Source organism: Staurois parvus, unplaced genomic scaffold (genome assembly GCF_062004578.1).
Source record: "Staurois parvus isolate SC_StPar_1 unplaced genomic scaffold, SC_StPar_1.0 ptg000635l, whole genome shotgun sequence".
Taxonomy (NCBI): domain Eukaryota; kingdom Metazoa; phylum Chordata; class Amphibia; order Anura; family Ranidae; genus Staurois; species Staurois parvus.
Window position 1 is genome coordinate 5,750,250 of NW_028318431.1, and position 25,852 is coordinate 5,776,101.

A 25,852-nucleotide genomic window follows, 5' to 3' on the forward strand; every position below is an offset into this window, starting at 1 on the left:
CCAAACAGCCGATAATGATCCCTCCTTAACTTCCTCCAAGCTCTCACTGATGGATGGATGAGAGTGATTTAATGAATTTATAACCAACTTAGGTAGACATGAGGGCTTCCCAAACCACCGCTAGTGATTCCTCCTTGATGTCCTGCAAACTCTCGCCCATGGATGGATGAACATGCAAAAGAAAGGATAACCAAATAGCGTAATACTGCTTAAAAAACTTTTTATTATTATAGTGATGCCTCCAATGCAGTCACATCTTAAAATTGAATAACAAGCCTTTTAAATAGATGAGAACTCCTTTAGGCAGGCTAAAACAGCCCCTCTGACATTTCCAGCAAAACAGACACAATTAACCAGCATTGGCAGAGATGAACTGGCAGTAGTGGGGAAATCAGATTGTCATTCTCGCACTAAAGATGGCAGCGGAACGTCGCGTCGGCATGTGTTCCACTCACCAGATATGACGTCACACGTTCAAGGGCGGAATCAGACGTTATGTCAGCGCGTTTCGCCCCTCCTACAAGACGTCATGGATTTTCGTCCACACAACTGCCGCTAACCGGTTATTTTGTTCTCTTTTTGGACCATTCTCTGTAAACCCTAGAGATGGTTGTGTGTGAAAATCCCAGTAGCAGATTTTGAAATACTCATACCAGCCTGTCTAGCACCAACAACCATGCCACGTTCAAAGTCACTTAAATCCCCTTTCTTCCCCATTCTGATGATCCATTTGAACTTCAAGTAGTCTTCACCATGTCTACATGCATTGAGTTGCTGCCATGTGATTGGCTGATTAACAATTTGTGTTACCAAGCAATTGAATGGGTGTACCTATTAAAGTGGCCGGTGAGTGTATATTGAATGTTGATTGAGAGAATGAGGTTCCACTTTGTCTAGCAGCGTTTATTTTTTTTTTTTATATACAATACTATTATTTGCACTACTCCAGCTAATATAAATGAAACAAGTGCTACAATAACAAACAAAAATGCTAAAAGTATAAAAATAGGTACAGCACACTCTAAACCCATCTGGCTTTCAAACACTATCAACTAGCAGCGGCCCTCCCAAGTCTTCTTCCTCATTGGCTGAGACACAGCAGCGGGAGACATTGGCTCCCGCTGCTGTCAATCACAGCCAGTGTGGGGGGTTGGGCCAAGCTGTGCTCTTTGTGTCTTATGGACACACACGGGTGGCTTGGGAGGTTGTAGCCTCAACCACGATCCTTGTATAGCCACTTGAATGCAGGGCCATTATAGATTTACGTATGGTGGTATTGAAGTGGTTACATTTGACTCTACACTGATTTTGTAAAATAAGCAACTGCCTATTGCCACTCTGTGTTTTATGTTGCATTGTGCTGTGCTGCCAAAAATGCTGCGAGACCTACATTTTTGTACATTAAGGGGCATCTTTGAATGGGATTTCTAATGTAATGCTCCTTAATGCATAATGCACAATGCAATGTGGTGCAATGCAACCTGGTGTCAGATGGCCCTTAGCAAGCACGTTGTTGCTTACGACAGAATTACTTCTGTGACACTAAAATGTCATTTAGAGTAAACATTGCAACAATAACTCAAAGTAAGTTATACCATACTTCCTTTTTAATTGCTATAATAACACAAATGTATTACCTGCATGTTACTGATCTACTGTATGGTTTCCTGTATTGCCTAATTTGTGTTTTCTATTTTTGTCAGATTTGTACAGCATCCTAAAAACTTTGGTCTGATTGCTGCTTGTCTGGAGAGAAAGGTATGGGTGCCGTTTTTATTGTAGCATTTCGTGTTTTTGTTAGGCTTAGGCTCCAGATTCCTGCAACAAAAATCTGTGGATTCCTGCAGCAGAAATTGCAGGTGCAAACTGGGGCCTGAAAATGGTTTTGGTTGCGGGGTAATGTGAGCAGACGGAAAGTAAAGTTTCTCTTTCCTTTCTGGTGGTGCTTGCTATTTTACCTTTTAGGTATCTGGCATCTATCATTGTATCCCTCGATGTCATTGGGCTGAACATCATAATTAAGTGTAGCTGGTACTTTTGGCCGTTAAAAGTGCACTGTTGTAATTTATTACTACATTTTATTTTCTTTTTTAGAGTGTTCCTGATTGTGTGTTGTATTATTATTTAACTAAGAAAAATGAAAACTATAAAGCTCTTGTAAGAAGAAATTACAGCAAGCGAAGAGGACGAAACCAGGTATGTTTGCTAAATTTACAGACGGTATGAATTTATATGTACATACCAACTGAGCACAAACATTGCAGTGCTTTCTTGTCCATTGTCCTATACTGACATTATACTGCTGCCTACAGGAGGGTTGGATGTAGGACAGCCCAGCATTTTCAGCATGCCTCCAGTTTTTTGCTAATGGACTAGGAGGATGAATGTCTTAACCTGTTGCCGCCCAGCCTATAGCCAGATGGCGGCCAGGCGAACAGCTCGTCCCTCCAGGTGGACGCCATATGGCGTCCTTTCCGGAGGGAGCATTGTGCATGCCCTCAGGGGCGCGATTGGTCACCGGCTGTGTAGTTCGGACACGGCCAATGACAGATCTGTGTACCAGCCACGTTGCCAGTACCATGTGACCTGCTGTGACCAATCACAGCAGGACACATGACAGTTGTATATAATGGATGGCTTCCTTTCATGCCATCCATTGTATACAAGTGTGTCTAGCTGTGAATGGTCACAGCGATCACATGCACAAGCTATGCCAATCACAGCCCGGCTGTATTATGTGATTAGCCGTCGCCAAATCACAGCTAATCACAAAAAACCCCCTGAATGAACCAATTTCATTTAGGTAAATGCTTGCTTATAGCAAAGTATTTCTAATTGTGTAAAAAAAACAAAAAATACTGATCACTTCCCCAAAGTAGTATAATGTTACTATGGTAACATTATACTACCTTGGTCATAGTGTAATATGAAAAAAATCTTTAAAATATTAATATTAAAAGTAATAAAAAAATTAAAAATAAAAAAAATTATCAATTTTTTTTTTTCGTTCTGTCACTAGTCAGTGTCCCTGATCACCGCCATGCCAGTTAAATGATGATGCTGTACTGCACTGGTGACAGTATGTAAAAAAAATTGTGAAAATAATTTTTTTAATTTCTTCATTTTCCAAAAAATTATGACAAAAAAATCACAACTTCTAAAAACTCGCCATGCCTCTTATGAAGTACGTCGGACTGTCTACTTTGCAAAAAGGGGTCATTTGGGGGATATCTGTACTGTTCTGACATTCTTGGACCTCAACAAATTAGATTGGCTGTCAGTACTTCAGGATTGATCAATTTTCAGATATATCCCATAGTTTGTGAACTCTATAACTTTCCTACAGACTAAATAATAAATACTAATTTGGGTTATTTTCACCAAAGAAATGTAGCAGAATACATCTTGGTCTAATTTTATAAAGAACAATCATTTATTTGAAAATTATTATAACAGACACAAAGAAAAGCGTGTTTTTTTTGTTTTGTTTTTTTTTCAAAACTTTTTTTGTTCATTTAGCACAAAATAAAAACCTCAGTGGTGTTTAAATACCACCAAAAGAAAGCTCTAGTTGTGTGAAGAAAATGATAAAATTTTAGTTTGGGTACAATGTTGTATTACCGCAATTGTCATTTAAAGTGTGAAAGCGCTGAAACCTGAAAATTGGCCTGGGTAGGAAGGGGGTAAAAGTGCCCTGTATGGAAGTGGTTAAGCACTACTGCAAAAGGCCAAATCTTTTTTTATTTTTATTTTTTACCCCTAGGTTCCTTGTCTGTTACCTGTTCCTACTAGGATCTTTGTTGCTTTGCTTGTTGTCCATCATGGCAGATTGTAGGTTTTTTTTCTGCTGTAACAAGAATTTGTTTTTTTTTCCACCCCTTTCGGTCGGTTCAGCTCAACCAGCTCTCATTTTAGTCTATGGTTTAGTGCTCCTTTCTGTACTACAGTTGTCCTTGGCAACTAGTATAAGTGACTCAGTATACTAATTGTTTATTTTTTTTTGTGGAAACAAAAAGTACTAACATTAGTTATATATAGCTTTTACATATTTTTTTCTTTCATTAAATTGCACTGTTTTAGGGTGATTGCGTCTTACAAAAAAGCTGCTGACACTGTATAATTTTCATATATGTAGTTTTTGGGTTCTTTTAATTAAAGTTTTGATGCTTTCTGCAATCACTTATTGACACTCTGGGCAGGGGTGTCAAACTGGCGGCCCTCCATCTTTTGCGAAACTACAAGCCCCATCATGCCTCTCCCTTTGGGAGTCATGTTTGTACTTGTCAGCCTTGCAGTGCCTCATGGGACTTGTAGTTTGGCACAGCTGGAGGTCCGCCAGTTTGACACCCCTGCTGTAGAGCCTATAGTCATGCTAGAGTCATACACACATTAGAATCGGTTCAGGAAGAAGCTACTTAACCTAACTGGTTATGACAGCTACCAAAGGATCCTAAAGCACTCAGAGGAGGCATATGCAAACTCAGTGAAAACAAACTTTTTGCACACAGTGCTCTTCAGTGTCCATACACCAGTGCTATAAGATGAGAGCTAACCTGTTGCTCACAACATAGCCTATATCTAGCTAATCTGTGACTCCACTTTTGGCACTGAACGTCTCCTATGATGATGTCTGACATCAAACTTGTTATAATAAAAGACGTCCCATGAAACACACAAGGTTTTTACATTTTGTGCTTATTTCTAACAGACTGTGGGAGAGACAGGAAATGCATTATTATATTTGGAAGGAAAAGCACTGCATACAAACATCAAAACTTTTGGGGCTGCTTTACTGCGTCTGGTTGTAGTCTGCGGTTACAGAGACAACAATGACTTCATTATGTTGGCAGAAACTTTTTTAAAGGGGGCTGTTAGGGTAGCAGTCTGTGCGTTTAAAGCCAATATAAACCCAATCACTGAAAAAAAATGTTTCAGTATGTTAAAATTCTCAATATTTTGTACAGGCACTTCCCATCATAAGGTAACAACTCCCAGTGTCCTAAGTGTTCTTTAGCTTTTTCAATCTGGTGCACACTTTCCCAATGGAGGCTACAAGTGGCTGTGCAGGTGCACGTATTAAGGAATGGTCCATTCTTATCACTATTGGGAAGCTTGCCCTAAATATGCCATGCAGGAGTGCATGAGAGTAGTCGGGAAGTGGCTGAAAAGAGGCTTTAAGAGATCAGCAGCACTGAAATGCAACAAAGAATGAGATGAAGGTTAAAATGCATGGCGTTGAGTTAGGACTTTTATGTACTTTAATAGTAGTTTGGTTATGTGATGACAAGCGAATGTTGGCTTGAAATAGTTATCTACTCCTCTAATGGGACACACTCAGGCTGTCCCCATACCTGTACATCATGGCAATAGAACATCTGATAAGCGTATTGAAAGGGAACAGCTCAATTCACTATACAACTATTGGGGATTCTATTCACAAACTCAGTCTGTTCCCAGGTGACTTACTCCTATGTGTCTGTAACCCAAGACCTGCTTTCTCTTATCTGTTCAGGGAACTAGAGCAGTTTGGTCATCTTAGTAACTTTGATTAATGCCACAATATCGGAATGCAGCTGCTGGCTTCCCCACTCTATCAAATACCTTGATATTTATGGACACGGTGGGCACATTTAAGATTTTCATCCTTTATGGTCTCCCCTTACAATGCCGGCTGAGATTTTGGTCCTGTCAAAAGCACTCCTTTTCCAGACTGTATTTGTTAAAGTCCCTTACCTACACTAGTCTCTATTGTGTTACATCTGGGTTTGATCCTCAGCCCATCTTAGGCATGATGGCGCTTGTCACTTACACGCTACATGCCATTTATAGAAAACTTCAGTCATGGATGACACCAAGGGTCAGACTTTTGCAAATCCAGATTTCAGTGCAGCGATCCCAAATACTATGCACAAGGTGATGCATATAACTTGTAAGAAAAAAAAAAAACAGAGGGAAGCTCAACAGTCTTGTGCAATAAATCAATTTATTAGCTGAGGCGAAAAAAGAATACAGTTGTGACCAAAATTATTCAACCCCCAATGCTGTAAAGGGGTTTAGGGACTATAGTGTACATTTGGAATTGTATTCAGAATCAAATCCTACAAGGACGTTGTAACTACCCAAATGCAACTAAAATGACATCAATTGTTTATGTAATACAGTAGTAAATGGTTCTTATGTGGTTTCTTCATTGCCACAATTATTCAACCCCTTAAAGACTACCACTCTGAAGAACAGAGGTTCATACAGGTGCTTTCCATCAGGTATTGAAAACACCTGTGGATGTCACCGAGCAGCAATCAAGCATAATAAGCACCAATTAGGCAGCTTTAAAATGACTGTGATACTCAGCTCCTTCTAGACATTTACTGGTGTGGTTACAAACATGGTGAAGGCAAGAGAATGGTCCAGGAAGACAAGAGAAGAGGTGATTTCTCTTCACAGGAAGGGCAATGGCTATAAGAAGATTGCAAAGATGTTAAACATACCAAGAGACACCTTAGGAAGCATCATTCGCAAATTCAAGGCAAAGGGCACTGTTGAAACGCTACCTGGTCGTGGCAGAAAGAAGATGCTGACTTCGACTGCTGTGCGCTACCTGAAGCGTAGAGTGGAGAGAAGTCCCCGTGTGACTGCTGAGGAACTGAGAAAAGATTTGTCAGATGTGGGTACAGAAGTTTCAGCCCAGACAATAAGACGCACACTGCGTAATGAAGGCCTCCGTGCCAGAACTCCCAGGCGTACCCCCTTGCTGTCTCCAAAGAATAAGAAGAGTCGACTGCAGTATGCCAAAAGCCATGTGGACAAACCACAAAAGTTGTGGGATAGTGTTCTGTGGACTGATGAAACAAAATTAGAACTGTTTGGGCCCATGGATCAACGCTATGTTTGGAGGAGGAAGAACAAGGCCTATGATGAAAAGAACACCTTGCCTACTGTGAAGCATGGTGGAGGGTCAATCATGCTTTGGGGCTGTTTTGCTTCTGCAGGTACAGGGAAGCTTCAGCGTGTGCAAGGTACCATGAATTCTCTTCAGTACCAGGAGATATTGGATGGAAACGTGATGCAGTCCGTCACACACCTGAGGCTTGGGAGACGTTGGACCTTTCAACAGGACAATGATCCCAAGCATACCTCCAAGTCCACTAGAGCATGGTTGCAGAGGAAAGGCTGGAACATTTTGGAGTGGCCATCGCAGTCACCAGACTTAAATCCGATTGAGAACCTCTGGTGGGACTTAAAGAAAGCAGTTGCAGTGCGCAAGCCTAAGAATGTGACTGAACTGGAGGCCTTTGCCCATGAAGAATGGGCGAAGATACCCGTAGATCGCTGCAAGACACTTGTGTCAAGCTATGCTTCACGTTTAAAAGCTGTTATAACTGTAAAAGGATGCTGTACTAAGTACTAAGATTGAATGTCACTTGGGGGTTGAATAAAACTGATAATGCTGTGAGCACAGAAAAGACATTTGTGGTTATTTCATTATAACTGTTATGTTATATTTGTCTGACCTACAAGTGCCTCTTTAATGTAAATGTAAGCAAGATGACTGAATGATCAAAAGCAATGTCAAACTGGCCAAAACACTCAATTTCAGTGGGGGTTGAATAATTTTGGTCACAACTGTAAATACTTGTGTGTATCTGGTAAGGTGAATGCTTTATACACAGCCTGCAAGCCAGGGGAAGTCTAACATGCATGCAGAATGACCAGAGAACCTGAAAGTACACCTATTCTCCAAAATCCCCCTCAGAAGGAGTTGAAAAAATGTCGTCTGAGATTCCTGCCTATTGCAGTTAAAGCAGTTAAAGAGCTCAGTGAGGAGAGCTGATCTGAGGGCAAACACACCCCCTTCCACACAGCACACAGGAACAGAGTTCTGAAGATCCATCCCAGTCCCTTTTTTTTCCTCTTTGTATCAGGGAAACGTGTCAGAAGTGATTCATGTAGATTTGCAGAGGAATGAGGCAGCAGACAGAAATAACATAGTAGTACTCTGGATTGAGACAAGTGCACAGTGTAGAGGGATGTGCTTTGTTCATATTTTACAACCATTTTAGGTCCCTTGCAAATGGGCCCGTCTGGGTGCAATGTGTTCTTCCTTGTGTTTTAGTGTGCTCGGGGGGACAGGTGCTGCATCCAGCCCTGTTTCAGCTTGTCAATGTTTATGGCATGTTGAGGGTGGGGCTGAAAGCTGTACCAAGTGGTACCTGTGTTTATAGCCCAGTGTGTTCAGGATTGAAGGTCTGGAACACAGGTCTTCTGCATAGGAACCTCTTTGTAGCATTCAGCCTTAGCCTGCCATAGACTTTGACAAGCTGCAGTTACCAAGATTAGATGCCGCACCAGTCCCCCCTGTGCACACTGTATCTAGACAGCTTCATGTGCAAGGGACTTTAAATCAGAAGTCTTCTTTACACTTCCTTGTTCCTGATCTCCTACCTTCAATGAATGTGGCATCCATCTTCTGGTTCATTCAATAGTTGCTCTGAAATAGCCTAATCATTTTCAGATCAAACTGTTAATTCTCTTTGTTTAAGACCAGTGACTTGTATGCCTCCTATTCCCCAGCCACTGGTCTTGACACATCCCTTCTGTAGTTCTTTCTCCAGGAAGCAGTGATGTAATTCAGCCCCACTTGCAGTGTTGGGCAGACTGAGACTCTCAGCCACATTACACATGTATAGGTCTTTTGTCCCCGCCCACATTCACCACAATTCCATGAGGTTGATGGGAACTGTAGTTTCCTTTTACTGCAGGGAGGGAGGAGAGGATATGATGTAATCCCTGCTGTTACACAACCTCCTTGACAGAGCAAATGCTGTCATCTTTTGAATTACAGAAATGAGGTCATGAAAATTAAATTAGACTTTTTCTCCTAAATGGTAAGGATTTTCAAAATGTTATTAAGTGTTTTGTGTATGGGGTGTACTAATGTGTGAATTTTTTTTTTTTGCCTATCCTAATGGTTATCTCTAGGGAGGTATTTTCAACAGTTTAACACACAGGCCAGTTGTGCCATGAAATCCTCTTTTTTTTTTTTTTCTTGCCTGTTATCTAATATCACAGGACTAGAAATACTATGTTGGCAAAAAAGCATGCCTGGAAAATTGCAGTTTTAAAGTGCTGACAACTCTTAAGGCACATGTTGCTATTTGTTTTCAATGACACCTCAGTGCACTCCAGCAATGCATATGCATTGCAGCACACCACAATGCACCTTAATGTACTGTTGCATGTGAATTACATGCACAGCATAATGCATGTTAACACAATACACCAGACCAGATAGGTATGAAGCCTAAAGGGGATGTTTGCTATATCTTATGAACGGATTTTGTCAGGCTTCAACAGGCAGACATTGAAGCTTAAGCCAAAAGAGGAGCAGCCTGATTTTTTTTTTTTTTTTTCTGCTTTCCAAGGTGCCCTTAAGAACAATGTTCACAAGCTACTTTTTGAAAATGTACTAGTCTAAATGTTCCAGAGCACTTTGCGCAAGTAGAATGCTCTGTGCTTTTCCTTGTAAAATCCTTACAAAAATACAATTTTTGTGGTGTCTACAGGCACATATAAAGATTTATTAAGCCATATATGTGAAGTTCAGCATTTCATTGCTGATGAATAAATATTATATTATTATTATTCAGGATTTATATAGCGCCAACAGTTTGCTCAGCGCTTTACAATATAACGAGAGACAATACAGCAACAATACAGTTCAATACAAGAGGGATAGGAGGGCCCTGCTAATTGAAGCTTACAATCTAGGAAATCTAATTTATAACCCGCTCATCAGGAAGATTCAGCTGTGCTGAATATTTGGAGAATGTCACATTAACTGTGGTATATTGTGTGTAAGTTGTTTGCATCTTTTAATGGTTCCTGTATATGATGTGGTGGTATAAGCGTAGAAATGAGTAGTAATCCATGTTGAAATAAACAGGCGATAATTTTGCCTTCAATGCACCATGAGAAACCTGCACTGAAAGAACATGTTCATAGCAACCTCGATTGACATAGTGGCTGGTTGCCCTGTCTATACGAGGCTGCGTAAAGTCATCCCCTTATTTATTTTGTGCAGCAGGTGGCACAGCCCTATGATCTGACTAAACAGAAACTTGCTCTACTGCTGTTGCAGCCAATCAAGCTGAGCTGAGAGGGGGGATTACCTTGAGTAACCCTTGCGAGATTAGTTGCTTGCATGTGAGATGGACAACTCTTCTGTAGGCAGCTTAAGTGGCAGAATGACACAATTTCCTGGAATAAACATGCTGCCGGGTCAAGCAACTCTCTTACGGAGGATAGCGATGCCTGTACAGTTGTGCCCCCGCGTGCATTTTATCCCTCTGAGATTCAGCCGGGCCCAAGGCTCGAACCTCTGTAAAGGTGGCAGAGAAGATTGCACATGAACAGATGAAAGTGCAGGTGTGTGATGGCATGGGGGGAGGGCATGTTGCTGCTTGTATTGATGATCTTTTAGAAATCTTTGTGTCAGATCTCCTAAAGAAGCCAAGGATAAACTGTGTAATTTATGCTACACTACAGCCTGATTTACGCACAGTGCAGCTGTCGGTGCTATCTGGGGAAGCAGGTGATGTTGTAATGAAGGGGCATGCGGATGTGGTCAGCCTAAATACATTTGTAGCTTGTGTATGAGTTTGCATCCATGTCAGGACACGAAGGCCCAAAATCTGGTCACACATTCACAATACTTGTGTTTTGTAAAGTTCTTGTATTGGCAACCAAAATGATTAACGGGATGTTTTGGGTTTTTTTTTCTTTCATCTATCAAAGGGTAATTTACATGCAAGTGAAAATGGGGTATAGCTTAAAAGTGAAATGTTGACAGCGCTGACTTGATTAGATTAACAATTTACTGACTCTTCCTTTCATGAGGGAGATGTTAAGGGCATGACTGTCTGAAAACGTTTCTGTGCCCTCTCCCTCTTCTCCAAAACATTGAGTGGTAGCACAGGTTACATTCAGCAGAATTAGGAGAGCTCCTGAGCATCATGGGAACTACACACCCACTCCCCTCCCCTCCCCATTTTTCCAGCCTGATTAACTATGGCGTGGATTAGGAGAGGCACAACAGAACCGCAACACACCCCCCCCCCCCCCCCCCCCCCAGGTAGCAGAAGCCTATCTTTGGGAATTCTGTCCTACTTGAACTGGCAGTCCTCCCCACAGGGATTCCCTGGTTTTCATTCCTTTTCCCCTCAGATGTGATTACAATCTTTGTTGTGCTTGATACCCCTCGGGCCCTATCCTCAAGAGAGAACTCTTGACCTACAAGGTTGAAAGGGATTTGTTCTTATTGCTTCTTTTTCTGGTGAAGACTTGAAGCTTCTGCGTCCTCCAGTAGTTCTGGACCCTGCCCACAGCACTGGTTATTCTTGACCTTTTCTCTATATGTGACACATTTTTTCCCATCTTCCCCTTTCAAGGGTTGCTGGATTGCTTGGTGTGCCCTTCTAGCATGGTCGCTCAGTCCCCGCTAGACTATACTTTTGTGTTAGAGAGTCTGGTCTTTGGACAAGGCACCAAGTTGGTCTTTTTAGGTGCTGCAGGACTTTCACCTTCGGAAAGGCTGTATAATTGAACCAGAAGGAGCACCAAATGTGTAAATGCCTGAATCGGTGCAGAGAAGTAGAAACTGCTGCGCTGCACCAACCCCGACATTTGCACACTGAATATCATCCTGACTATGACTGATGTGTCCAAAAACTTTATTCTGACTCTTTTAGATGCTGGTTTAAGCATTAAAGCCCTGGAGAAGGGGTTTTGTTTTGGGCCTCATCGGCTTTCCTTTTGTTCATTTCGTAGAATTAAGTAAATACTTTTGGACTCTGAGAAATGTTTATTTGGCACTCCCACTGGTTCAGTTATACATCGATTACTCTGGGTGACTTTTGTCCTTTGGAGGGGACCCCTGTTTTTGAGGTGGCATACCTAAGCCATCAGGCTGAGCTAAGGACTTCTGTTTGTATCTGTTGAAGTTAAGAATCCTGCCATTACATTTCCTTTAGATTTCAGCTCCCTATGTCGGACAGCACTAAGTCTGTCGTTCCTAACAGCATGGTCTCTCCTAGAGTTCAGGAATGGCCTTTGTGATCCCCTCATTGTAAGACCTATATATTTAAAGGTTTATAGCTAAGGACTTGAGTGACTTTCTCAATATTCTCCAAATTCCTTTTTCTCCTATACTCAATCAGGTGGAAGTTCTTGTCGCGCTAAGATTTCTACCCCTTGCATCTTGACAGAGGTATACCCTTATCCCTGCCTTCCCTTTGGGTGTTATCACCCTATTTTTTCTTTTAGGAAGTTTAGTTTTAATACCCTTTAGTTTTCTATCTGGTTTCTTCCACCCATAGCTATCTGGTGAAGAATTTGTTGTTTAATCTGCTACCTCTGTTCTTATCAAGATCCTTCCTTTCCCTGAACTCGAGGGTTTGGACTGCTGAGCTTGAGACTTGTGCGGTGACTGCCTTTGGATGTTGTGGTTTGTCCAAACTTCTCCTTGAAATGGCACTTCTGGCAGAAAATTAAGTCCTGCCAGGTCACTTCAGGCTGGCCACTTTTTGAAGGTTTTGCTCTTTTAATACATTAAAAATAAGTGCCTATACTGTTTAAAATCCAGTAATATGTGGTTTCACCCTGCTGTGCACATGCTCAGTCACTCTATTTTTTTGACACTGTGCCGAATATGTAGAGGCTGATCAGCTGACACACATTATAGATTTATTGCTGCTCTGGGCAATTTACAGCACACAAGAATTTTGGTAGTATAATTAATCGGTTCCCGCCCGGCCAATAGCACAAAGGCGGCCAGCAAAACACCTCTTCCCTCCAGGTGGACGCCATATACAGTTGTATACAATGGATGGCTTCCTTTCATGCCATCCATTGTATACTAGTGTGTCTAGCAGAGAATGGTCACAGCGATCACATGCACAAGCTGGGACAATCACAGCCCAGCTGTGTCATGTGATTAGCAGTGGCCAAATCACAGCTAATCACAAAAAAAAACCCTGAATGAATCAATGTCATTCAGGTAAATGCTTGTAGCAAAGTAATTCTTGTGTAAATTGTGTAAAAAAAAAAAAAAAAAAGAAAATACTGTTCACTTCCCCAAAGTAGTACAATGTTACTTTGGTCACATTATACTACTTTGGTCATAGTGAAATATGAAGAAAAAAAAAAAAAAAAAAAGAAAATGTAATAAAAAATTAAAACTAATAAAATTTTAAAAAATTATTATTTTTTCTGCGTACTGTCACCAGTTGGTATCCCTGATCACCGCCATGCCCGTTATATAATGACACTGTACTGCACTGGTGACGGTATGTAAAATTTTCTGAAAAATTCTGACAAAAATTACAACTTCAAAAAACTCACCATGCCTGTTATGAAATACGTCGGACTGTCTACTTTGCAAAAACTGGTCATTTGGGGGATATCTGTACTGTTCTGACATTCTTGGATCGCAAGAAATTAGATTGGCTGTCAGTACTTCAGGATTGATCAATTTTCAGATATATCCCATAGTTTGTGAACTCCATAACTTTCCTACAAACTAAATAATACATCCGAATTTGGGATTTTTTCACCAAAGACATGTAGTAGAATACATCTTGGCCTAAATTTATGAAGAACAGTTAGTTATTTTTTTTGCAAACTTTTATAACAGAAACAAAGCAAAACGTGTGTTTTTTGTTTTTTTTTCAACATTTTCGGTCTTTTTTTGTTAATTTTGCAAAAAATAAAAACCCCAGTGTTGATTAAATACCACCAAAAGAAATATCCAGTTGTGTGAAGAAAATGATAAAATTTTGGTTTGGTACAATGTTATATGACCGCAGTTGTCATTCAAAGTGTAAGAGTGCTGAAACCTGAAATTGGCCTGGGCAGGAAGGGGGTAAAAGTGCCCAGTATGGAAATGGTTAATAACTTGAAACATATGTTCCTTGCTAAAGAATGTTTTTATCAGGGTGTTATGGGTAAAGTGTTACTTTGAGGATGGTTTGAATCTTGGTCGGTTCAGCAGGGACCAGCTGAGATTTGAATCGTATGGGCAGGCTGAATGTACCCAAGCTGATCGATCAACTTTGGTACAACCAGCCTGTCTTATTTTACATGCAATTATTGCTAGCGTCTATTATAAGCCGCTAGCAAAAACCACTGTTTTGCCAGCGAGGACAGGTTGCAGGGAAAAACATCACTCCCTCTATGGCTGGCTATATAATGGCCATTCTCTGTCCTGGTCTGAAGCATTAGATTTATCCTCTGTGCTCTCCCCTCAGTCATGGCAGTTCCCCTGTAAGACCATTCTTTGACTAGATTTAGCCTTGATTTAGGTCATTGGACCTCCAGTTGGCTTTTTCGCACCTAATTTGGACTGCTTTTTTTAACATTGACTGCTTCACAATGTACTGCTTGCTCACAAAACTGAGGCATGTTAGGCAGAATAGGGGTTTTACAGTGACCTCTTCTTGGTGATTTCCTGTGTCCCTCAAAGAAAAATGTTTTTTTTTTTTTCTGCTATATAGCTTTATTTGCATCATGTGAGTCTGACCCTTTAGCTTGAATGTCAGGCTGTCTGAAACAAGCTGCCATACGTACTGCCTAACTTTACACGTGAAGATTTCATGCAGTGAGGTCAGATAATTACCCGGTCAGCAATTATTAGATTTCAGGTGACCTTTATTTGCCTCATCGGTGGCAGCTGCCATATATTTGACATGATAGGTTGCTTTTAAGTGTTTGCGTTTACACATTTTTCTTAGTAATGCATATAGTACTTGATGATGTACTTCATTTGTTTATGCTTTGAAAAGTAAGTCATTAGAAAGGATAGTGAACTGTGACTACATAGTTACATAGTTAGCCTGGTTGAAAAAAGACAAAAGTCCATCCAGTTCAACCATAAAAAAAAAATTCTTATCCTACACCCACAATTGATCTGGAGGAAGGAAAAAAAACTCAGCAAAGCATGAACCAATTTGTTCCTGCAGGGGAAAAATGTCCTTCCAGATCCCCGAGAGGCAATCGGACATTCCCTGGATAACCTTTACCTATAAATGTTAGTATCCAGTTATATTCTGTGTATCCAAGAAAGAATCCAGGCCTTTTTTTTTAAAGCAATCCACTGAGCTAGTCAGAACTAACTCTTGAGAAAGTCTATTCCACATTTTCACAGCTCTTTCCGTATTTGGAGATTACATTTATTTTCCTCCAGACATAAAGAGTGCCCCCTTGTCCTCTGTGATGACCTCAGGATGAATAACTCTACACCAAGTTCACTATATGAACCACTGATGTATTTATACATGTTGATCATTCCCCCCCCCCCCTTAATCTCCTCTTCTCAAAAGAGAATACATTCAGTTCCTCTAATCTTCCCTCATAGCTGAGCTCCTCCATGCATCTTATCAGTTTGGTTGCCCTTCTCTGTACTTTCTTCAGTTTCCCAATGTTCTTTTGGTGAATTGGTGCCCCGAATTGAACTGCATATTCCAGATGAGGTCTTACTAATGATTTGTACAGGGGTAATATGATATCTCTCTCTCTCTGTAGTCTATACTTCTTTTAATACAAGAGAGGATTTTGCTCGCCTTAGAAAATGCAGCTTGGCATTGCATGCCATTAAGCTTGTGATCTACCAGAACTCCCAGATCCTTCTCCACCATTGATTCCCCCCAGTTGTACCCCCCTAGTATGTATGATGCATGCATATTCTTAACCCCCAAGTGCATAACCTTACATTTATCAACATTAAACCTCATTTGCCACAAAGTTGCCCAAATAAACAGTGCATTGAGGCCGGCTTGTAAGTTAAAGACATCCTGTAAGGATGTTATTCCACTGCACAGCTTGGTGTCATTTGCAAAGCCTGAAATGGTATTTTTAATCCTAGACTCTATATTGTTTATAAATATATTAAAAAGTAAGGGTCCCAGCACTGAACCTTGGGGTACACCACTAACAACCCTAGACCATTCAGAGTATGAACCATTAACCACTACTCTCTGAATACGATCGTTTAGCCAATATTCTATCCATTTACGTACAGATTTTTCCCAGCCTGTAGACTTTACCCTACATTAGCTGTGTGAGGGGATTCTATTAATCTTTTCTATAAACGCTAACTATTATTTCCTAAAGTGGCAAAAATTCAAATGCTAATATAGTGGGGAAAATAATTATTTGATCCCCTGCAGATTTTGTAAGTTCGCCCACTTACCCAAATGAAGAGTCTATTATTTTTGCCATATTTGTATTTTAAATGATAGAGACAGAATATCAACCAAAATTGCAGAAAAAACACATGATGCAATGTTATAAATTGAGTTACAGTTCAGTGAGTAAAATTAAGTATTTGATCCCCAAGCAAAACATAATTTAGTACTTTGTGGAGAAACCCTTGTTGGCAAGCACAGATGTAAGACGTGTCTTGTAGTTGGTTACCATGTGGGCACACATCTTAGGAGGGATTTTGGTCCACTCTTCTTTACAGATCTTCTCTAAATCCCTAAGGATTCTTGGCTGTCGCTTAGCATCTCCAAGTTTCATCTCCCTCCATAAATTTTCTTTAGGATTAAGGTCTGGAGACTGGCTAGGCCCCTCCATGACCTTAATGTGCTTCTTCTTTAGCCACTCCTTTGTTAACTTGGTGGTATGTTTTGGGTCATTTTCATGCTGAAAGACCCATCGATGACCCATCTGGCTGAGGGAAGAAGGTTCTCATCCAAGATTTTACAATACATGGCCTCGTCCATTGGCCTCTCAATGTGGCAAAGTTGGCTTGTAGCAGAGAAACAACCCCAAAGCATAATGTTTCCACCTCCGTGCTTGACTGTAGTGATGGTGTTCTTACGGTCATAGTCAGCATTTTTCTTCCTCCAAGCACGGCGGGTCGAGTTAATGCCAAAGAGCTCAATTTTGGTCTCATCTGACCACAGTACTTTCTCTCAATCCTTCTGTGAATCATTTAGATGTTCATTGGCAAAGTTCAGACGGGCCTGTACATGTGCCTTCTTGAGGAGGGGGACCTTGTGGGTGCTGCAGGATTTCAATCCATGGCAGCGTATTGTGTTACCAATGGTTTGTTTGGTGACTGTGGTCCCAACTGCCTTGAGATAATTCACAAGCTCCTTCTATGTAGTTCTGGGTTTATACCTCACTTTTCTCATGATCATCCTTACCCCATGAGGTGAAAACTTGCATGGAGCTCCAGACCGAGAGAGATTGATAGTTATTTTGTATTTCTTCCATTTGCGAATAATCTCTCCAACAGTTGTTTCCTTCTCACCAAGTGTCTTGCTGATGGTTTTGTAGCTCATTCCAGCCTTGTCCTTGATGTCCTTTTATTATTATTATTATTATTATTATTATTATTATACAGTATTTATATAGCGCCAACACTTTGCTCAGCGCTGTACATTACAATGGGAGACAGTACAGTAACAATACAATTCGATACACGAGGGGTTTCGAGGGACCTGCGCCTTGGAGCTTACAATCTAGGAGGGAGGGGATAGTGGTACAGGAGGAAATAGCTGTGGGGGATGGAGTGGTAGGAAAAGTGGAGGAGATCGGCAATTAGCTGAGGGCGGGGTAGGCTTCCCTGAAGATATGGGTTTTCAGGGTGCGCCGAGAGGAGGGTAGGTGATAGTCTGATGGATTGGGGTAGGGAGTTCCAGAGGATGGGGAAGTCCTGGAGACGGGCATGGGAGGAGGAGACCGGGGAACTAGAGAGTAGAAGGTCTTGCGAGGAGCACAGAGTACGTTTTGGTTGGTATTTGGATATCAGGTCGGTGATGTAGTTTGGGGCAGTGTTATGAATAGCTTTGTACGTCAATGTTAGCATTTTGAATTTTATCCGTTGGGCAATCGGAAGCCAGTGGAGGGAGTGGCAGAGGGGGGTGGCGGATACGGAGCTGTTAGTAAGGTGGATGAGTCTGGCCGCAGTATTCAGGATAGACTGAAGCGGGGACTGATGTGTCGTTCAGTAGGCTAGTGATTCGGGTGGAGACTGAAGGTGTGAGGCGAGGGGTACAGAGATTTGCGTGTCATCGGCATAGAGATGGTAGTTGAAGCCGTGAGAGTGTATCAGTTGGCCAAGGGAGGAGGCGTAGATGGAGAAGAGAAGATGCCTGAGGACAGAACCTTGAGGGAACCCAACAGAGAGGGGGAGTGAGGGGGAGGTGGCAGCATTATAGGTAACACTGAAGGAGCGCTGTGAAAGATAGGGAGAGAGCGGAGTCTCTGAGGCCAAGAGAGTGTAGTTCTTTGAGGAGGAGGGAGGGTGGTCAACCGTGTCGAAAGCCGCAGAGAGGTCGAGGAGTAGGAGCACTGAATAGTGGCCATTAGCTTTGGCGGTTAGCAGGTCGTTGATGAGTTTGAGTAGTTCAGTTTTGGTGGAGTGTAGGGGACGGAAGCCAGACTGTAGGGGATCAAGGAGGTTGTTGTCGGTGAGGTGGGAACTCAGGTGATTGTAGACTAAGCGCTCAAGAAGTTTGGATGTAAATGGCAGCAGGGAGATGGGTCTAAGGTTGTTCAGGTCAGTGGGATCCAGGGAGGGTTTTTTAAGTATGGGAGTGATGTGCGCGTGCTTCAGAGGGAAGGGGAATGCGCCAGTAGAGAGGGAGAGATTAAAGATGTGAGTGAGGGAGTGTAGGATGGAGGAGGAGGGTGATCAGAGGAGTTGTGAGGGGACAGAGTCAAGGGGGCAGGTGGTGAGGCGGGCTTCAGAGAAGACCTTAGTGATCTCTTCAGTGGTAGCAAGGTCAAAGGAGTGGAGTGTTGAGGGGGTTTAAGTGTGAGGAGTGTTAGGTGGGGTGGAGGTCTGGGCGGTGGCGAGGTCGAAGGAGAGGGGTCTTGAGGGGGTTTTCATGTGAGGGATGCTAGGTGGGGTGGAAGTCTGAGCAGTGGCGATGTCCCTACGAATTGCGTCGATCTTGTTTTTGAAGTGATTGGCAATCTCGTGGGCGGTGAGTGAGGTACTGGGTGGAGGTGGGGGCAGAGAGAGTAGAACGTTAAAAGTAGAGAAGAGCCGGTGAGGACTTGAGGAGAGGGTATTGATGAGGGTCACAAAGTAGGCTTGCTTGGCAGCGTGGAGGGAGGAAGTGTAGGTGAGGAAGGCAGATTTATATCAGGTAAACGCTTGTTGGGATCTGGTTTTGCACCATAGTCTCATTTGAGATTTTTGGTATGGTCAGTCTGCCTGGGTTGAAGCGGTCGGGGTCTAATGCTTCGTGTGGTTAGAGGCGCTAACGAGTCAAGAACGGCTGACAGTGAGTTGTTATAGACAGTAGTGGTCAGGGCAGGACAGGGGAAGGATACTGTCGTAAAGTTGGTTGGCTGCAGAGTGGAAGGGGGCAGGGTTCAAGTTGCGGAGGTTTCGGCTGGTGATAGTTTGACATTTGGAGGGGTAGGTGTTTAAGGACGAGGAGACGGAGAAGGTAATAAGGTTGTGGTCAGAGAGAGGAAAGGGGGTGTTTTGTGAGGTTGTGGGGATTGCAGAGATGCGAGAAGACAAGGTCCAGGGTGTTCCCGTTGGAGTGGGTGGTGGACTGTATACACTGTGTGAGTGCAAAAGAAGAGGTTAAGTGGAGGAGTTGGGATGTAGCCGGGTTATTAATGTTGATAGGGATGTTGAAGTCTCCAAGGATGATGGTGGGTAGCTCGGAGGAGAGAAAGAAGGGTAGACAGGTGGAGAAGTCGTCGAGGAAACGGGACACGGGTCCAGGAAGCCGATAGATTACAGCAATCCTCAGAGGGATTGGAGAGAATAGTCGGATGCAGTGGGCCTCAAAGGAGAAGGATAGAGAGGAAAGGGGGGGGGGTTGGGAGGACTTGGAAAGTGCTCAGTGGTGACAGGAGCATACCAACCCCACCACCTTTTCGACCACTGGGTCTGGGTGAGTGGATCCAGATGAGACCTCCATAGGAGAGTGCTGCAGGGGAGGTAGAGTCAGTGGCTTGGATCCAGGTTGCAGTGATCGCTAGGAGGTTGAGGGAGCTGGAGACGAAGGTCGTGAATGGCGGTGAGTTTGTTGCAAACCAATCGGGCGTTTAGGAGTGCACACAAAAATGGGGGGGGGGGGGGGGTTTGGGAGCAGAGGGACAGGTATTAGGTTGAGGGGGTTGCGGCAGTTCATGGAAGTAGGAGGGTGCCTTGTGGGTGAGCGAGGTGGTGGAGGACCAGGGTTCAGGGAGTTGTCCCCCGCGGTTAGGAGAAGAAGGGTGAGAAAGGTGGCATGGGTGCGGGATGTACAAGAGCGCGTAAGTCTACCAGTGGAGGTGTTCGGGTCAGTGGGAGAGTGGAGTATCAGGAGGAGGTGGTGAGAGCTGTAGAGGGAAGAAGGAAGCAGTGACGGCGCAATGTACAGTCGTTTGGGAGGGGTAGAAGGATATAGAGAAGAGATTTTGGGAATGGAGGAGTATGAGGAGGAGTAAAGGAGGCATTTTAGGAAGGTAAACGGAGTGGCGGACAAGTGTGGTGGAAAGTTTCTCAGGGTGCTTGGTTGCAGATAGTCTAGCGTACAGTGGCGTATCTCGTTGCTCTATCTTCCTGTAGCTAGAGTTCTCGTGCTTAGGATCAGGATGGGTAGAGTTCAGGTCGATAGGTTGTGGCCGAGGGTAGTCAAGCTGCGAGTTCCAGTTTGTGTATGTCCTAAATTGAGGGGTGAGGTTTGGCTTGAGATGAAGGGTGGACGTCAGCAGCGGAAGTGTTTCCCAGGTGATGGAGATGAGGTGTAGAAAAGGTTGTGAGGGGTAGGCATCAGCTGTGGGAGATGGGCATAGTAGGGGCGGGGGATTGCAGAATCAGCAGTCGGGACTTCTCCCGCACTGTACTCACGGGGGTCGTCAGATGGGCTTTAGGTCCAGGCAGGTTGCGTCGTGGTAAGAGATGGCAGGCCTCAGGAGGTTGAGGTCATCCGTTGGGCTCAGCAGGTCTGGGCAGGGTTGCATCGTGGTAGGCGATGGTAGGCCTCACCAGGCCGAGATCATCTGCCGGGCTCAGTAGTGTGGAAATAAGCTTGCTTCGGGTCGCTCTTTCGGGTGCAGATGGGAATGTGCGGGTGGAGCTCCTTTAGGCCAGTTGCAGGCTTCCATTGGGTTGTCGGGGGGGGGGGGGGGGGTGCCGTGGTAGGCTGCAGCAGTCCCTGCCAGGCCAGATGCTGGGCTAGTGAGATAGGCCTCGGCCTAGGTGGTGCAGATCCCTTGCTCCTTCATGGTAGGGTCGGGGAGACCACCGATGCCCTCCCCCTGTCGTCAACTACCTGGGTGGTAGGTTTGTGAGGTAGGGGCTGAGCGGTGTGGGTGGCCTGGTGGTCTATGTGGCTTTGGGCCCTGCTGGGATGGTGTGTGGTCTAGATGCAGGGGCCGCAGCGGGCTCTACAGGCCAGGTGCTTGAGTTGTGGGCGGTGGGAGGCTTATATGGCTGCACTCCCTTTTGGCTTGTGTCCTTTGTGGCAGGACGGGTGCCGCTGCAAAGAGGCTCCGGCAGGAAGGCAGCGGTGGGGAGGCTCAGGCGTCCGCTCCTCCTTCTCATGCCAGGCGTACCTCAGGGCGGTGCGTGGGCGGCTGGAGGAGGGGCGCCGGAGCGACGAAGGACCGGCACCGCGTAGAGGACCGGGCTGGTGTGTCCGCCGTGAGGAGGACGGCTCTCCCCTCCAGGTAAGGGAGGTAGGGGAGATCACAGGTGGCTGCACTCCCTGGGATGGTGGGCGGGAGCGCGGAGGCAACCGGAGCTGTGTGCTATGCTGCTGCATGCTATGCTGCTGCTCCAGTCGCCATCTTTTGACAGCTCTTTGGTCTTGCCCATGATGATGAGGTTTGAATGGAAGGAAGAGGTTCTGTGGACAGGTGTCTTTTATACACGTAACGAGTTGGCAATAGGAGCACCTTCTAAATTGACATGAATAATCTGTGTACCGCATGAGCACGTAGCCAGTCTGGGAGACAGAATTATTGTTGGTTGGTAGGGGATCAAATACCTATTTTACTCACTGAACTGCAACTCCATTTATAACATCTGTATCATGTTTTGTTTCTGGATTTTTGGTTGATATTCTGTCTCTATCAGTTAAAATACACCTATGATAAAAATGATAGACCCTTCATTTCTTTGTAAGTGGGCAAACTTACAAAATCTGCAGGGGATCAAATAATAATTTTCCCCACTGTATAGTAATTTGTGGTTTAGTAAATGGCGGAATATTGTTAGCTTTAAAAGTAAATGTATTATCTGTCATTCATTCGAAGTGGTTTCTCAGTTTAGTGGAATGTTTTATTCACTGTCCACACACCCAACAGACTAGGTAAATCATCATATACTGTAACTTGAATTTTAGATTCTAGCGTGCATCGTTTAGATGTCAGTAACTTTTTACATGTATAAGAATGGCCTGCTCGACAGAATCTGTCAAATAGGTGACAAAGAGGAGTGTGGGCCAGGATTAAAGCCCTGGTTCACACTGGTCTGACTTGTCATGTGATTTGACTGTTACAAATCGCATGACAAGTTGCATCCTATTGTCAGCAATGGAACTGTTCCGGCTTTGAAAAAAAAGTTCTGCTGATTGCCGGTGCGATACACAACCCCTAAATAAGAAAGAAAATGCATGTTTTTTACTTGCAAGAAAATGTGCATTTATTTATTTATTTTTTAAAAAGTGAACTTATCCTTTAAGAAACTGTTCACAACTATGCATTTTTCAAAATTCCTGTTTGGGGTGGATTCCAGCAAGAGCATCTCCCACAGAGATGAATTGTGTTGCATACTGAAAACCACAGTACAACACGTGGACTCAGCTCCAACTCTGAATAAACTGGGTGGCCTTTGAGTACTGGCACACAGGCGGATCCAAAGGCTGCTCTCCTCCGTATGCTATCTTTTTGCAGGAGATTCCGATTCTACTGAGTGAGGATTGCAATGGAGTTTCTTGGCAATTGTGTGCTTTTCTGTTTTTCTCAAATGTGAAAATGAAGCAGGAACTTTTGCAGCTGTTTTACTAAAAGTAATTTTGGAATCGTCTCTAAATACATTGCCTAGTGTAAGGCCCATTATTAAGCCGAATGTTCTGGGATGGCAGTTTTACTGTGCTTCTGTTTATGTCGAGTTCTTGGCTTGCAGTAGATTTCCTTGTCAGAAATGTGCTTACTGGGAGAGATTCGTTCACATGGTGTGTTGGGTGGATGATGTGTGAAGTGACCTTTTTCTCCTGCCAGATCTGAGTTGCATCACCATGCCATATTTTTGTTTGAAGGATTCCTTTTCAGCTGCACAATTACATCGGTTTCAGGGTTATGCAATGTAAAGGTAATCTGCCCCTCATTCTCCTAATCTTCTTGCTTTGCCATCAGTAACCTGGTCCCCCCCATCTGTAGTTGGCATGAATTATTGAATGAGTCATATGATAAACTATCCAATCTAGTGTGTTAGATTTGTCAGCTTCCTTCAGCTTTGTTTTTTTATGTTTTCAAATGAGATTTAAGAAACCCAACATTTTCCAGTCACTGACTTGCTGTTTGAGGTCTCTTTGGCAGCCATTACTGCTTCTCTTGGCAGATCTGGTAGTATAGGTGAAAACACTAGAACATTGTTGGCATGCTCTTTTAGGTGACAGGTATTCTGTATATCAGTGCTGAGCTTTGGATGTAGTAAACTGTTGCCATCTGCTGGCAGCTAGAAGCTAATACAGAGAATTTGCACTTTTCTGCTCCACGTCATGTAAAGACATGAGCTTGGGCTTCCACTAATCTCTAGCTCAACTTCAAATTTTTATTTATTTTTTTTTACTCCAGTGAGCTGTGGGCCAGGTCATTTTCACCCTGCAGCTCATTTGATAAAAAGAGTTTTGAATATAACTGGAGTAGAGGTGTTTAGAGGATGTCCAAGCTCATCTCTAGTAGTGTCTGATCTTTTCCCTGAGACTCAAGAGGTCAGCCCTAGTTAATCTTAAAAGCAGTATACCCAGATAACTTAAAGAATATGTAAACCCAAAATTTCATATTCCGGATATGCGCCTGGCCATTTCCTTGTATGAAAAAAGTATCCTGTTCTTTGTTATTGCTTCCTTTATATGATATCCCTGGTGTTCCTGTCCATCCCTCTGCTTTCCTATTCAAAACTGACCACACTAAGCCAGAAAACACAACATGGTCAGTTCTCTAGCTGTGCTAGGAACTTGACCTGCTCTTCTATGATCAGACTTGTCTTAACACCCCCGCAAAGCCTTTCACTGTGAAGGTCAGTGCTCTGCTGTTTCTCCTTCCTCAGCTCTTATGCAGCTGAGAACAGAGGGTATGTGATTTATTAAAAAAAAAAAAGTGTGTGTGTGTATGCATTTATAATATTTTTATATCTATGCAAAAATATTTTGCCTTTCATTTCTATTTTAAACTGAGTGGGTTGTTTTACAAGGTGAGGGTTTGCAATCGCTTTTACGTTTATTTCAAAAAGCTGTTAATATAATTAAGAGGTATGTTCATATGAAAATAAAATAAGAAGCCTAAATACTCACCTCCATAATACAGCATCTGTGTGAGGCTGCAGCTGTCCCATGTCATCTCGAAGACCCAAAAGCAAGTATTCACATGTCCACTGATCGCCTGGAAATGGCTTGCCATCAGCTGACTCTGGGTCACAGGAAAACAAACATAAGTGCACCCCTGTAACCTACAAGAGACGTATGGACTAAAAAGCTTTGGCCATACTTTTTCTTTTAATGCCTCATACAAATATACCCAAACAGATATTACATTTATGTCACTTTGCTGGCAATAAAATTATTTTTTCCCCTCTCTCTACATCCTTCAATTTTTTTCCCTAAGGGTTAACGCAACCTAGTGGCCCCAAGAAGAGTGTTAAATCACCAAGAAACGGTCTATTTTTATTTAAAGAATACCTCTTTAGTGCACACAAGTACAATGTGATCTTAAACCTTTTCCAGTAATTGCAAAACAAGAGACCTTGTGAATGTAATTATCAAATATATCTAGACAAATTGGAGATGATTTATTAAAACTGGAAAGTACAAAATCTAGTGCAGCTCTGCAGAGAAACCAATCCGTATCCAGGTATTTTTCCCCTCAAAGCTTAATTGAACAAGCTGAAGTTGTGCGCTGCTTGGTTCCCAAGCAGAGCTGCCTGGAAAATGCTCCGCTCAATGTGAATGTAGCCTAAAGTGGTCAAAGCTGAACACTGAGGTTCATATAGCCTAGATGGAATCAGAGAATAGCAGAGTATGAAGACTGGCAATATTGCACAGGGATTGAGCTTTTTGAAAACTTCGGAACATCTCGCATCCCAAAGCACAAGCTTGCATATCCTGATAATTTCTTCAGTTACAAACATCCATGGGTGTTGGCAGAAACTTGGGTATATTATGTGGCCTATTGCCTTGCTGTGGTGCTGCTTGTACTCTTTCCTTTTTGAAAGCTGTGTAATCATTGTCCAGTGATCAGCCTGGAGATGCTGACATGACCCAGGCAGTTGCAGAGCTATTCCCTCTGAGTAGTGGTATCGCCCTATCCTGTGTCAGAGCAAATTGCCTTTGGCTAACTTACATATGTATTTGTGAAGTATTTGTAATTGATAAATGTTTGCTATATTTTCTGTTTTTAACCCCTTGACACCGACGTCACACAAATATGCGGCCTCACAGAAATGGGCTTTTTTCCGTGGGGCCGCATATTTGCGTACCTGTCTTTGTGCTGGGAGCATGTCGCATTGTGCGCTCCCAGCACAAAGACCGCGGTGTCACTGAGAGCCCCGGGTCCCGTTCTAACGATCAGGACCCGGGACTCCCAATTCCGGGTCACATGATCGCTGTGATAGCCT

The 25,852-nt window shown here is 43.2% G+C and overlaps 1 protein-coding gene across 1 annotated transcript in view; it reads left to right on the forward strand.

Moving 5' to 3' along the window:
* LOC149449204 (nuclear receptor corepressor 1-like) overlaps window positions 1-25,852 on the forward strand; it is a gene marked incomplete at its 3' end in the record, with an annotated part of 180,567 nt that overhangs the window by 111,986 nt on the left and 42,729 nt on the right. Inside the window, exons 13-14 of the mRNA XM_089693693.1 lie at window positions 1,704-1,758; window positions 2,095-2,196. Coding sequence (XP_089549819.1) covers window positions 1,704-1,758; window positions 2,095-2,196 — 157 coding nt within the window. The remainder of the gene's footprint in view (window positions 1-1,703; window positions 1,759-2,094; window positions 2,197-25,852) is intronic.